General features: G+C 69.6%; 1 protein-coding gene across 3 annotated transcripts in view; it reads right to left on the reverse strand.

Annotated features, from left to right (window-relative positions):
* Window positions 1-318: 318 nt before the first annotated feature.
* The window catches only part of BRSK2 (BR serine/threonine kinase 2), a 63832-nt gene continuing 50991 nt past the window's right edge, over window positions 319-13159 (reverse strand). The window contains exons 13-20 of one of the 3 annotated variants that reach the window (XM_061203923.1): window positions 11469-11529; window positions 10535-10742; window positions 9771-9819; window positions 6203-6326; window positions 4615-4795; window positions 4431-4520; window positions 2098-2145; window positions 319-396 (exon numbers count right to left, since the gene is read on the reverse strand). In XM_061203923.1, the coding sequence (XP_061059906.1) occupies window positions 377-396; window positions 2098-2145; window positions 4431-4520; window positions 4615-4795; window positions 6203-6326; window positions 9771-9819; window positions 10535-10742; window positions 11469-11529 (781 nt within the window). In that variant the 3' untranslated portion in view covers window positions 319-376. Of the gene's footprint in view, window positions 397-660; window positions 885-2097; window positions 2146-4175; window positions 4262-4430; window positions 4521-4614; window positions 4796-6202; window positions 6327-9770; window positions 9820-10534; window positions 10743-11468; window positions 11530-13159 lie in introns of those variants that run through there. The other 2 variants (XM_061203920.1, XM_061203921.1) reach the window with 2 other exon arrangements.

The raw sequence follows: 13159 nt of genomic DNA on the forward strand, positions 1-13159 counted from the left end.
GCATGGACGTGGACCAGGAGGGAGCAGGAGGGAGGGGACGTGCCGAGGAGAGGCCGTGGCGGCCGGGCCAGACGGCTGCTTCGCCCCCTTGGGCCTGCCCCGGAGGCCGGCCGGACCCGCCGAGGGCACTGGTCACCGCGCGTCCAGTCGGGTGGGCCCGAGGCGGCTTCCCCTCGGGGCCGGGTCCTCCTCCCCGTGGCCATGCGGAGCTGAAACTGGGCAGAGCTGCCGGGCGGGCAGGCGGCGGGCGGGCAGGGCCTCACTGCCCGGTGGGCGGCAGCAGCAGGAGAGGAGAGAGGGCAGGTCCACGGCAGCTGCCTTCGGTCAGCCGGTGTCCGGTGCAGAGCACGGAGGACGGCCTCGTGGAGATGACATGTTAACTTTTCGGGATAATTCCTGGTATCAGAGCGGAAACAGTGGCGTTGTCAGAGACAGGCAGAAAGAGAGACAGCGAGAGAAAGAGAGAGCGGGCGCGGGCGGCCCAGCCGCGGCTGTGGCCCCCGGTGCCCCCTTTCCTTTCCTCCCCGGCTTCACAACAGTCTAGACGGACAGACGGGCGCGGCCCCGGGTCCACACCGGGCGGGCGGCGGGCGGGCGGGCGGGCGGCGAGGCGGCCTGGGGGCCACTGTCGGGGCCGTGCAGGGGGAGGGGGCTATGTGTCTAAGGCTGCTCTCGGCGGGCGGCGGGCGGCCCCGTCCTGGCCGTGTCCTTGCCCGCTGGGTACTCGGCGTCCCCTCCAGGGCCGGGGCCAGCGGCCGCGGAGTCCCCGAGTGGGCCGTGGGCACTCCGCTTGGCGGGCGTGCTGGGGGCCTGGGCCGCCTGCCCGTTCTTCTCGTCTGAAAAAAGTTGTTTAATTACGTCAAAGAAGTTACTCAATGGGCTGCCTGGGTGCACAGAACAGAAGACAAAAGAAAAAAAGAAAAGAGAGAAAAGGAGGGAGGGAGGGAAGAGAAAGAACAACAGACGAATGAACGGAAGGCCTGTGAGGGGGTCCGAGTGGGCGAGCGGGTGAGCGGGGCCGCGGCAGCAAGCAGGGCAGGCGGCCGGTGGGGGCTCGAGGCCTCTGGGCTGCGGGGCGGAACCTGGGGCCGGTGGGCACCCTCCTCCCTCGCCAGGCCTCCCGAAGGACTGGCCCTCCCTCCACCTCAGCCTCGGCCTCCCAGTCAGCCCTGCAGCCTGGCCAGCGGGCCGGCCCAGCTCTGGAGACAGACGCGTAAAGGCCGGGGCCGAGCAGGACCCTGGGGCTGGCGGCCGGGGAGGCTGGAGCCAGCGTGCCTGCCACACTCCTCCCAGGAGGCCTGGAGCCCGGCCCCCAGCCAGCCCGGGTGGCACAGCGTGGACACAGAGGTCAGCAGCGGACAGACGGATGGATGGATGGGTGGACAGGCGTGGAGCGTGGGTGCAGGGGGGGCTGGGCAGGCAGCCACAGTGGGGGCCCTGGTCCCAGAGGGCGTGTCCGGAGGGCAAGAAGGAGGGGGCAGAAGCGGGGCCCCGCCCCACCCGGGGGCCCTGTGCTCGCGTTCCAGGTGCGTGACTGGGGTCACCTCAGTTCTACCTCCTAAACCTGGCCCCCACCTGAGCAAGAACGGGCAGGGCCTTCTCCCCGCCAGCTGCGGCCGGGCGGGCGGCGCACGTGCGGCCAGGCAGCTCGATCCTGGGCAGGAGCCGCTCCCCGCCCCCCTCCGTGGGCAGACGGCCTGACGCCAGCCTCCGGCCCAAGGACTAGGGGCCACCCTGACCCCCGGCCAGGGCCCAGACACGGGACCCTTGCTGGCCTTGGGGCTTGGGCACCCCTTCCTGCTCTGAGCCTTGGGGTCCCTCCGTGGCCTGCCCTGATCCTCGGGCCAGGCCTGTGGCCGCCCTGGAGGGTGACCGAGGCTGCTCGTGGCAGGGGCTGGGGGGCTGGGCACAGCTGGGTGCCTCGGGGGCCAGCGAGGCCACGTGTGCATGTCCGGGCCCCTCGTGTACACAGGGATCCCAGGACAGCCCCGGGGGTGGCGGGGCAGCACCCGGCCAGGAGCAGGCTGCAGGGGGTGCAGGCGTGAGCGGTGGGGGTGACAGGCTGGGGGGACCCAGGTGAGCGTGAGGGGTTCTTACCACATTTGGAAAGCCTCCCCGTCATCATTTCCATACAGTTAGTGGTGTCTGGAGCACAGAATGGAGAGAGCGGGGGGGAGACATGTGAAAAAGGCTTCCAGCTCAGACCTCAAGCTGGATGCTGCCTGCAGCCTTGGGCCAGGCCCTGGGGGAGGGGGCGGAGCCTGGAGTGGGGTTGAGGGGCTGTGGCCAAGGGGTGGGGCTCAGGTGGGTAGAGCCTGGAGTGGGGGGCTCAGAGAGGAGGGGCTCAGCAGAGGGCCAGCCTGGAGTGGGGCCCCTCTCCTGGGCAGTGGAGGGTCCTGCCTGGCCCTCCCTCTTTTGCCCTCTGGGCCCAGGACACACGCTTTGGAGCTGAGAGGTCCAGGTCTCTGGCTATGGTCTACGCTGGCCACCTCCGTGTCCTCACCCTGCCACTCTGTGACTCACGTGGCCGCAAGGCTCCCATTCGCCCCTCGACTCACGGTGGCACCCCCTTCCCTGACCCTCTCCCACTCTCTGCTGGGCTTGGCGGTGTTAGGGCTGGGGGTAGGGAAGGCAGCAGAGCCTGGGGTGGAGGGCGGCTGCCTCACGGCCCTCACTGGGGCCTCCCCTCCCTGGGCTGGGTGGGGGCCCTACTGGAGTGGCCACCAGCTCTCTTGGCCTGGTGCCCAAGGGGCCCCAGCTTCTGCCCCCTCCTCCAGTGGCTCTAGGACTGAGCTTGCTGGACAAGAGTGTCCAGTATGGGGGGGAGGGTGTTGGGAAAGGCTGACCCCTCGGGGAGGCCTGGGGACGGGGCCAAGGGATGGGCTGGGGTGCCAGACTGGGCTCCCCAGGCCCAGGGCTCCCTGAAGGAAGGCAGGGGAGATGGGCTTGGCCCAGGGCAGGCACCCAACGGTCTCCAGGGACGTGGGTTTGGGCCCAGGGCTAAAACGGGGATGGGGCCCTGCAGAAGGGCCGTGTCCACCCTGCTTACTGCTGGGCCTGGGACCTAGAGCAGGGCACGTCCGCCGACAGACAGAATGGTACCCCTTAGGGTGGGACTCTGCCTTGCCAGGAGCAAAGAGGGACCGTGGTGCTGGGCGGTGGGTGCAGGCACGGCTGTCCCCTGGGTGGCACACCAGGCCCCTTGCTTGCCTCCCTGGACAAGCTCTGTCCTTCCCCAGCCTCGGTTTCCCGCTCTGAACACTGCCCTGCTCCGACGTGGAGGCCTTAAAGGCACCGGCCCCCGGGCCAGCCTGGCTCCCAGGGCCAGGGTGTCGGGGCTCCTCCAGCCCCAACCCACCAATAGGGCAGTGAGGCACACGCTGGGGGAGAAAAGGGGGGCAAGTGAAACACAGACGATGGAATGAGGATGGCAGGGGCGGGGTGGACGGTGGGGCCGGTCTGGCCTCTAGGACCCTACACAGAAGCACAGACGGCTGGCCACAGGGGGCTCTGAGAGGTGGGGCTGGGCTGGACCCTGTGCTCCCCAGACCCCACACCCCGACACAGGCCTCGTGGTGAGCTGGCGGCTCCCGCTGAGCGCACGCGCGCCGCTCGCCCTCCCTAACGGCCCATGCGCGTGCCCCCGGGGCTCACCCACACCCACAGGGCTGCCGCCGCTCCCCGCCAGGTGCCAAGCGGCACAGGCCCTCAGGCTCCCGGGCCCCTGGCGCCTGCAGGCCTGGGCAGCCCCGCTCCTGTGTGCCCCCCTCTAGGCCCAGCTGGGGAGCCTCTGCTTTGACTGGACCTCAGGGCCCCCTCTGTCCTGCCCGCCACGGGGAGGGCGAGTGGCCGACAGCCCCTCACGTGCCAGCCAGTGTGGGCACCAGGCCCACAGCCCTGGAGAGTGCTACGTGTGGGACCCTTGAGGGCGGCAGGGCTCCTGGCAGCACCTTGGTCACTGCTCTCCTGGAGCCTGCTCTCGCTGGCCTGGGGCCGGGCTGCCCCTGTGTCCAGCCGTTCGGCTGGGTGCTGGGCCTGTCCAGGGCCGGGAGGTGGCCGCTGGACACGTGGGTGGGCACAGGGTGCCTCCTTGGGGCCAGTCTGGCTCTTGCAGAGGACCTGCCCGCAGCCCCTCCCTGCCCCAGCGGCGGGGCCGGACACCTTACCTGCCAGCGTCAGAGGCTACTCTCGTAGCTGGTGGCCACCTTCTGGCCCTTAAGCCCAGCACCCCAGCTTAGTCCCGGAGCTGGCGGGGGGGGGTCTACAGTGGACAAGAGGCGCCTTTCAGTGTGGCGTGCTGGGCCTACCCCCCTGGTGTGCAGAGACGACCGGCCGCTGCGCCGGGAGGGCCCTGCTCCCGGGGGTGCACGCGGAGGGGCCGCACCCCATCGCCAGCCCTCAGGGCGGCCCGAGCTGAGCCCCTCCCTCACCTGACAAGTGCTGGGCAGAAGGCTGGTCGTGTGTGCTCAGCAGCTGGGTCTGAATGGTCTCCACGACCCTCTTGAAGCGGCGGCTCGGGCCTGGGGGAGGTGGGGGGTGGGTGAGGCAGGGGCAGGGCTGGCCCAGAGTTCCGCCCTCGGGAGCCCCCGCCCTCGGCCTCTGCTGGCAGCTCACCTGACAGGAGTGTGAACGTGACGGAGTAGATGCCGTTCTCCTTCTGCGCCGCCCCGCCCTCGGTGTAGGTGATGTCCACCTGGAACTTGACCGGCTTCTGGAACACCGCTGGGCCCCCCGTCGCCTTGTACTCGGCCCGGAAGCTCGTCTGGGAGATGACGCTGTGGCTGAGGCTGGGGATCTGCAGGCAGCGGGTGGCGTGAGCGTGGCCTCGTCTGGAGTCGCCAGAGGAAACCCCAGAGGGAAGGGAGCCGGCCGCCCCCCGAGGCCCCAGCAGCACCGGCTCCCCAAGAGCCTCAGCCAGACGGAGCTCCACATGGATCACAGATGGATCGCGACATGGCAGCAGAAAGCAGGGCTCTAAGCGGTGGGCGGGGAGAGGGCGGAGAGGCCCCGAAAGCGGCAGCGAGGCCTGGGGCTAGAGCCCGTGCCCCGTATTGAGACGGAGCCCCCGGGGTCAAGGCCCCCGGCACCGCTGACGACAGCGCCCGCCGCTCTGCTGGCTCCGGGGTCTGTGGTCCCGGACGCAGGCGAGGGGCCTCTGCGTGACTGGGCTGCACAGCGGCCGGGGAAATGTCCGGCAAAACAAACCCAGGAGGCGGTCTTGCCTCAGAGGGGTCGCCCCCAGGACAGGGCTTTGTTGCTTGGGAGAGCACAGTGCTGGCTCCCCAGTTAGAAGGGGTTTGAGTCCACATCACGGGGGAAATCTTGGTGTCCCAGGAGAGGCCTGGGGGGCTCCAGGGAAAGCCCAGACCCGGGGCCCGGAGGAGAAGAGGCTGCAGTGGCGGGGTTGGGGGGACTCAGCGGGGCCAGGGTGCCCACACCCGGCACAAGGCCGAAGTCCCCGCCTGGTGCTGAGCACTCCCGGTTCCTGGAGACCTCTGGGAGGAGTGCCAAGCTGTCCCCCAAGCCCTAAGGGAAACTTGGCTGCGCCCAGGAAGGCAGGGTGGCCAAGTGTGTGGGCGCTGAGGCTGCCCGAGTTGGAGAAACCACCCCGGCAGGCCCCGCCCATACCAAGGCGGGGGCCCGGGCCTGGGCTGTGGGGATGCCGAGGGACCCCTAACCTGTGACCCCGGGGGGCCCAGCACAAGGCAGGCCCACGCAGGGCAGGGCGGGTGAAGCCTCCTGACATGAGTGACTCTGGAAGACAATCTTCAGGGCTTTCTGCCCCACGCGCCCAAAGATCCCGGCAAAGACAGATGGAACCCACCCAAGGCCCAAGCAGAGCCCACCTCAAAAGCCACCAGTGGGAGGCGAGGGACTGCAGGAGGCCGGCAGCATGTGGGAGTGGGCAGGGGCACACAGGACACACAGCCAGCCCCCCGGGGACCGTTCTCGAGGCCGCAGGCGCATCCACCAGACCCAGCAGAGGCCCCTCCCCTCCGTGTCGAAGCCTCAAGTTCCCTCCTCAGAGAGCTGCCTCACAGCTGCCCGTGCTTCACCCCCATCTCAGTGAGGTGCCCCTCCCGAGGCCCGACCCCGTCCTGGGCCTGTGCACAGCCCGGCTCCCGCCCACAACGCGCCTGCTCCCCTGGCCCTGCCCAGGCTGGGGTCCCCGCGGTCAGCGACCCCGCAGCGTGAGGCTCACCGACAGGAAGGCGTGGACGATGTCGGCTTTGATGGAGCTCAGCGGCTTGTCCTTGATGACCACGAAGATCTGCTCCTCCTTCTCCAGGCTGATGAAGTTCCCAAACCAGGACTTCTTGGCGAGCCTGGGGGCGGGGCGGAGGGCTGGTCAGGTCAGGATACGCCAGCCGAGCCCCGAGCCTCCCCTCTGGGCTGCGGGCCAGCTTGCTGTGCTAACTAGACCCTACCCTGGCCCTGACTCCCCGCCCTGACCCCGCCACCCTGACCCTGACCACCCTCCACCCTGGCCTGACCCTGACCCGACAGCCCTAATGCTAATCCCAGAGCCCTGGGCCTCACACCTCACCCCAACCCCCCCTGCCTGCTTGGGCCTGGGCTGCGCCCACTGGAACCCCACCAGGAAAGAAAGGAGGGCGGGGGTAGGGTGCCCTGCCCTTGAGCCCACCCTGACCCCCTGCCTTGCTCCTCTCTGTTTTAAGCCACCATGTTTCGGGGTAACTCGCTAAGCTGCAATTCTGCAGCTTCCTGGAGAAAAGTGCCCCACCTGGGGCTACGTGGGGAGCAGGAGTTGGGGGCGGGGGGCAGGCCGGGGACCCCTGCACAGGTATGTACAGGAGAGACAGGGCTGACGTGGTGCAGAGGACCGGGGCTGGGGGCCCCGGATGCTACCTGCCCCCACCCCCGGCGGACCACCCTCTGTCCTTGGGGACCGGTAGCCAGCTGGCCACCTGCAGCCCTGCTGCCCCAGCCCAGGTCACTCTGTGGAACACAGTGGTCGCTTCGACCCCTGGGGGCCCAGCCGCTGTACGGGGCAGGGCAGGGGCCACCCCAGGAGACCCGAGGCCGGCAGTGCCCTCCCGCACGAGACCCCTCATCTCACGCGCATCACATGTATGCCTCCCTGCCCTCTACGCCATCATCCTCCGGTCTCGTCACTCTGCCCTGCTTATGGGGCCCCCCTTCTCTGCGGCGGGGCCCTGCCCTACGGCGCACACCAGTGTGGGGGGGACCCCTTGCCAGCCCCACCATCCTGCCTCCGGGGTTCAGCCTGTGCGGGCCCCTCCCTCGTGTGGACGAGGCCCGGGACTTGCTCCTGACCAGGAGAACGTGGGGAAAGTGACGGTCGCGTGCGAGCTCAGTCTCTAAAAGGCTGGACTTCCGACTGGCGAGCGGGTCTCCACCTCTTTTTGATGAAGCCGACGGACGCGGCGGGGACGGACGGATGTGACGGTGAGGCCCGCGTGGCCAGGAACCTGAATCCTGCCCGCGACCCCACAAGCTCGGCAGAGGATCCTGCCCCAGCTGGGCCTTGAGATGACCACCGCTGGCCGACACCCTGAAGCAGGGCCCAGCCGGGCTGTGCACGGGGCCTGACCCCGAGCCACGTGCCGTTGGGAGCGACTGCTGACTGAGGCTCTCACCCAGGCAGCTGTAGTGCGGACACGGCCAGGGCCCCGCTGGCAGACGCGCCCAACTCAGGCTGGCCCGGGGCCAGGGCCGGCCCGCTCGGGCCCGGTGTCTTGCTGGCAGCGTGTGCCATGGGGCCTGAGGCTCAGCTGCTGTTTCCTGCTCTGCGCCTTCCCTTTTCCTGCCCGTTTCCAGAGCCGGCTCTCCAGCCCGTGGCGATGTGGCGGCAGCAGGCAGCTTGCCGACAGAGGCCGCCCGCTCCTGTGGCTGGAGCCGGCCCCAGAGACCTGGCGGAGGCAGAGCCGCAGGGACACACATCCTTCCCGACACCACGCCGTACTTGGCCACCTTCGCCTCCCTCCCCACATCCTGCTGTCTCTGTGGCCGCTGGCGTGCTGAGCTCTGGGGTGCAGGCCGCCCGCGCCACTCACCCCAGCACCACACTGGGGCCTGAGCCCAGGACGTGGGCCGGGAGGCGGTTCTGAAGCCCGCGGTGGGGGCTTCTGCCCCTCCTCCCTCGATGAAGAGACAGAGCAACAGGAAAGCTCTGTACTGTGCTTTGGTGTCTGGTCTGAAAGCAGCCTGGATGAGGCGGGAAGGCCTGTGACGGTTAATTAAGTCCGGGCGTCAGCTGGGCCCGTTTGGTAAAGGTTGGGTGTACTTCTTGAGAGCAACTTTGAGACGTCGTGACGAGCAGACTCTGGACGTGGCGAGCCTTGTCAGCTCGGTGGGCGGTCCTGAGAGCAAAGGCCGAGGCTCCTGGAGGGGAAGGGATTCTCAGCAGTGAGACGGAGGAGCCGCCCTGATTCCCGCCTGCGAGGCCTACAGTCCCCGGACTCGCCAGCCCCACGACCGCACGGGCCGGTTCTGGAACACGCGGACGCACACGCTCAACCGACGCGAGGCTGCTGGCCGCTGCTGGAGGGGACGTCTCAGGGCGGGCGAGCGCGTCCTCGGGAGGAGTGGGTGCTGCGGGTGCAGCGGCCCCCGAGGGCCGCCCGTCTGCTTCTTCCCATCAGCCACATGCACCGGGTGGCGACGCTGGCCGGGGCCCTCGGGCGGGGGACGAGGCCTCCAGGACTCGAGAACGGGCAGGGGAGGCTGCAGGCCACCTGCACGGTGGTGTCAGCTGCTCTGGGTGGCTTTTTTTTTTGAGTTTTCTGATAAACCTAACAATTCTGTTACAAATATGGTTGCGAGAGCTTCTGATGACAGCAGGAAACCGTGACCGAAGGGAGACAAACGGTGGAATCACGGAGATCCCGAAACCCCACACTTCAGGCTGGCTGCCCTCCAGCTCCGCCCCCGCCCGCTCCCGCTGTGTCCACAGGCCCCACGCGGGGGGTCACGACGACAGGGTAACGGCAGCTTCTCCTGCCGGGCCGAAGGCTGCCGGTGAGGTCACAGCGGCCCTGCCTTGTGTCCGCTCCGCACTTCACGTTCACACGAGGCGGTGGGGAGCGAAGGCTGGGGCCTCTCTGGGGTCTGCACCCCAGACACACGGGACTCGCGTCCAGACATCTGGCTGGGCTGCAGCACTGCCCCCCCGCCGTCGCCTCAAGGCCCTGCTTCCTCCCCTTGCAGGATGGTGAGCCGGGGGCTCGATCTGTCCCGACCTTGGCCAAGGCCACCCTGCCCTGGACATGTGTTTCCGCCGGCCGTTCCTCCTCCTCGCCTGCTCCCTGAGACCCTCCATCCCTAGGAGTCGCCAGGTGTCCGGCCACACTCCGGGCTGGGCTCACCCTGGGAAGCCCCAGTCAGCACTGCCCAGCGCCCCTCCCTGGTGGAGGCCCCTCCTGCAGGCACCGCATCCCTGGTCACCAAGGGCTGGGGGCCCACACGCTCCCCCATGTGGAGGCCAGGGCTCTCGGCAGGTGGGGACGGTCACCCTGAGGCGTGGCTGTGCTCTCCGCTGCCACCCCCGGTTCCAGGCACCCCCAGGCCAGGGCTTCTGAGCACATCTGGGAAGAGCAGCTCCCTCACCGCCCAGGCCCTGCCCCCCGGCCTGGCATTCGACGTGGAGACACAGAGACCCCAGCGCTGAGGGGCCCCAAAGCCCTCAGTGGATCCCCCGGCCTGACACATGGGAGGGTCCGTCACAGACCCCCACGCACTAAGGCGGCGGCGACAGGTCACACTTGACCTCGGGCAGGGCCACTTACTCTGGGGACGACTCCGGGGTCAGGTTGGACATCTCCTCGGGCGTCGGAACTGCACACGGGAAGGATGGGGAGAGTGTGGTGACCACTCCGCCCGTCCCCCACTAGGGCGCCTGCGCCGCGGGTGGGGTCTCGGGAGCCACAGCACCGTCTCCAGCGCCCACGGGCACGGGTCAGCTCCCGGCTCCTGCCCGCCGCGGCCGCAGGAGCCTCGGGCTACAGGGAGCTGTCCTGCCTTCTGGTGCTGAAACCAGGCCTCACCGTCTCTGGCCTCCAACCAGCCCTGCTGTCCCGGGATAGATGGCACCGCCCATCGACCGCGCTGGGTGGCCGGTGGGGCCTGGTGGCCTGGAGGTACCAGTTGACCCTCGGCACCCAGCACACAGGGGCAAGCTGCCTACCACTGCCCCAGCCCCGTGGGCTTCCTCACCACGCCCGCCCACTGGCCCGCTCTCCTCTGCGGGGCTCAGGCAGCCCGGCCTGAGCAGGCCACTGGGCCGAAGGGGAACAATGGAGCCAGGAGGGGTCCCAAGGCTGCACCCCCCGGACAGGCGTCTCTGCCCTGCGGGGTCCCTGACACACAGTGGGCAGGCTTGGGGACACGTGGACACTGGGGGTACCTCCCGCCAGCGCTTTCGGGAGGATAAACCACCAAGGGGGAGGGGAAGACCCTCTGAAGCCGGCCCCTGCCTGCCCCGCTCGCCAGAACGGCTCCCCGCCACCAGACCCCCGAGCCCCGCCCACCCCGTGTGTCCCGCCACACTCACCTTGCAGTTTCCGGCGGTGGAAGCGGGGTGACCCCAGGAAGCTGTTCTTGATGGAGTTGAGCCGTGTCCTCCAGGGCACCCCTCCCACGCTGGGGCTGGACGGTGGTGTGGGGTTGGGCGTGCCGGCCGGGCTCTCCTTGGGCGTGTGCACAGGCGTCCCCTTGGGGGTAGGGAGGGGACTGCCCCTTGGAGAGGGGTGAGGGGTCACCTGTATGGTGGGGACAGATTTGGTGTTTGCTTCAGTCCCGGTGGGTGGGAGCCGGGCAGGGGCCGGCAGGGTGGGTGGGCCCGGGGTCAGGGCCAGCTGGGGGCTGAGGCCTCCCGCAACAAGGGGCCGGGCCTGGGTGCCAGCTGGGAGTGGGTTGGACTTGGTGCCCTGCAGCGGCTTGTCGGTCAGCTTGGCCTTGCTCGGCAAGGTCTGGGTCTTGGGGTTGGGCCGCGGGGCAGCCTGTGGAGGGAGGACGTGTCCGGGCCGCGAGGCGCTCCGGCCAGCTTCGGGCTCCAAGGAGGTGGCCGGGGGGCAGGCCACAAAGGGGAGCTCGGGGGGCGGGGGAGGCAAGACAAACTTTCTAACAGGCTACGGGTCAGCGCAGAGGGCAGGAGGGAGAGCGCACGGGCCCCCGAGAGCCAAGCGGCCCCAGTGCATGCCCCGCCCGCCCCGCATGCACACACAGCACCCAGGGACCCCAAGGCAGGACCAGCGGGGGCAGGCAGGCACGGGGGTGGGAGCGTTCACCACAGAAGAAAAGAACACACGAGAAAACAAACGAAACAAAACAAAAAAAACGTGCAGTTAGCGAAGGCAGCCGGAGCCCACAGAGCAGCAGCTGCCACCACGCGGGCGGCCCCAGCAGCAGGCGGGGTTGGGGGGGCCCACCGAGCCGCCCCCCGCCCGGGTGCACGCTGGTGACGGAGCTGGGGCGGGGTCACTTACCCGGGGGCTGCTGAGTGGGCTGGTGGAGAGGCCGGAGGAAGCGCCACTGATGGACCTAGACCTGGGGACACAGGTGCAGAGGGCGGCTCAGACCGGGAAGGGGCCTCAGGCTCTCGGCTCCCCTCTCCCCTCAGGTGGACCCTCCAGGAGGCCTGGAGCCCCGGTTGAGAGCCCCGAGGCTGCCCCAGTCTGCGGCACACCTGGCTGTGCCTGGGGCTGTCCTGCTGTCCCCGCCCTGCCTCTCACCAGGCCCAGGAGAGCCCACCGCCCCTTGGGGGCCCCATCAGAGCCCCAGTGGTGCAGCTGGAGACCGTGGGACTCCTCTTCCCCCCACGCAGAAGGTGCCCTGTGTCCAAGGCCCGAGGCCCCAGGTCCAGGATGGCACGGAGGAGCCCTCGGCAAGGATCTCTCGGGGCCCGGGATGAGAGGACACAGGGCTTCCCGTGAGCCGACCCCAGCCGCGGTGCCCTGAGGCAGCCCGGCTGAACCCTGACGCTGAGCTGTCACAGGCCCCGAGTCCTGCGCTCCGCCCGGCGCCTCACACCCTGCCGTGCGGGCCACCAGCTGGCACCAGCCCAGCCCCTCCACGCCCACGGCCCTCCCCTTGCTCACACCACGAGCACCTGGGATGGGCGTCAGCAGGGACGCGGACTCGGTCCACCCCGGCCCCATCTGGCCTGCAGACCTGGCCTGGGCCTGGCCGGAGAGAGGCCACTGGCCCAGCATGCCCAGCGGAGACACGCAGGCAGCCGCCGCCCCCTCAGGGCAGGAACTGGACACCTCTCGGGGCAGGGCCAGGCCTGCGGGGCCTCGCTCCACCACCCCGCGTGGCCTCGACGGAAAGGAAACGCCCGCTCACCCCTGGGCGCCGGCACCTGCCATCCTTAGAGCAAGGAAACCGGAGGGGTCGAGGCAGCCACAGGAGAGAAGAGCACAGAAGAGAATGAAGGGCGTCCACACCGCCCACCCGCCAGCCCGGCCACACTGCCCACACCGCAGCTGGCCCCTGGGCCTCGGGCCGGAGCTGAGCCCACGCTGGCCGGTCCCCCGGCACCTGTGGACTGGGGCCCCGTGGCGATGACCCTCCGACTCCCGCCCCGTGAGCTGACAGCCTGGAGCCGGGGGCAGCGCAGACGCTGCTCTCAGCACCCCCGGCCCAGCCTGCCCGAGTCCAGGACCGCACTCAGAGCCGGGCCCGGGCCCGAAGCTTCCAGATGCTGAGAACGGGGCTGGGGGGCTGGTCGGTGCCAGCTGGTGCCCACCCCAGCAGCCAAAAGCCAGCCATGAGCTTGCTGCTCGGCACAAGGAAAGCGGAGAAGCAGCAGCGGGAGAGAGAGGGGAGCCGCGTGCACGCCCGCCCGTCTAACCAGGCGGCCCCTGGAAACTGAGCTGCGGAAGGACGGCGCCAGCACGAGAGCAGCCAGGGCGCGGAGCAGAGCGGGTGAGGCGCAGGCAGGTGCAGGGGGAGTCAGAGGGGGCCCGGGGGCGAGTGAGGCCCCGCCACTGTCACTGCCGGGCAGGAGGCCCTGCAGGGGCGGAGCCAGGGGCTCCGGAAGGCCAGACCCTGTGCGGAGACCCCTGGGACCCGCACACCTCCTGCCCCTTCCTAGGGAGCCTGCAGCTGCCTGGGGCTGCCACGTCTACTCTGGCCCTTGCGGGCAGCAGGGTGGTCCCAGGATATGGGCCAGCGT

The sequence above is a fragment of the Eubalaena glacialis genome, chromosome 10 (genome assembly GCF_028564815.1).
Source record: "Eubalaena glacialis isolate mEubGla1 chromosome 10, mEubGla1.1.hap2.+ XY, whole genome shotgun sequence".
Lineage (NCBI taxonomy): Eukaryota > Metazoa > Chordata > Mammalia > Artiodactyla > Balaenidae > Eubalaena > Eubalaena glacialis.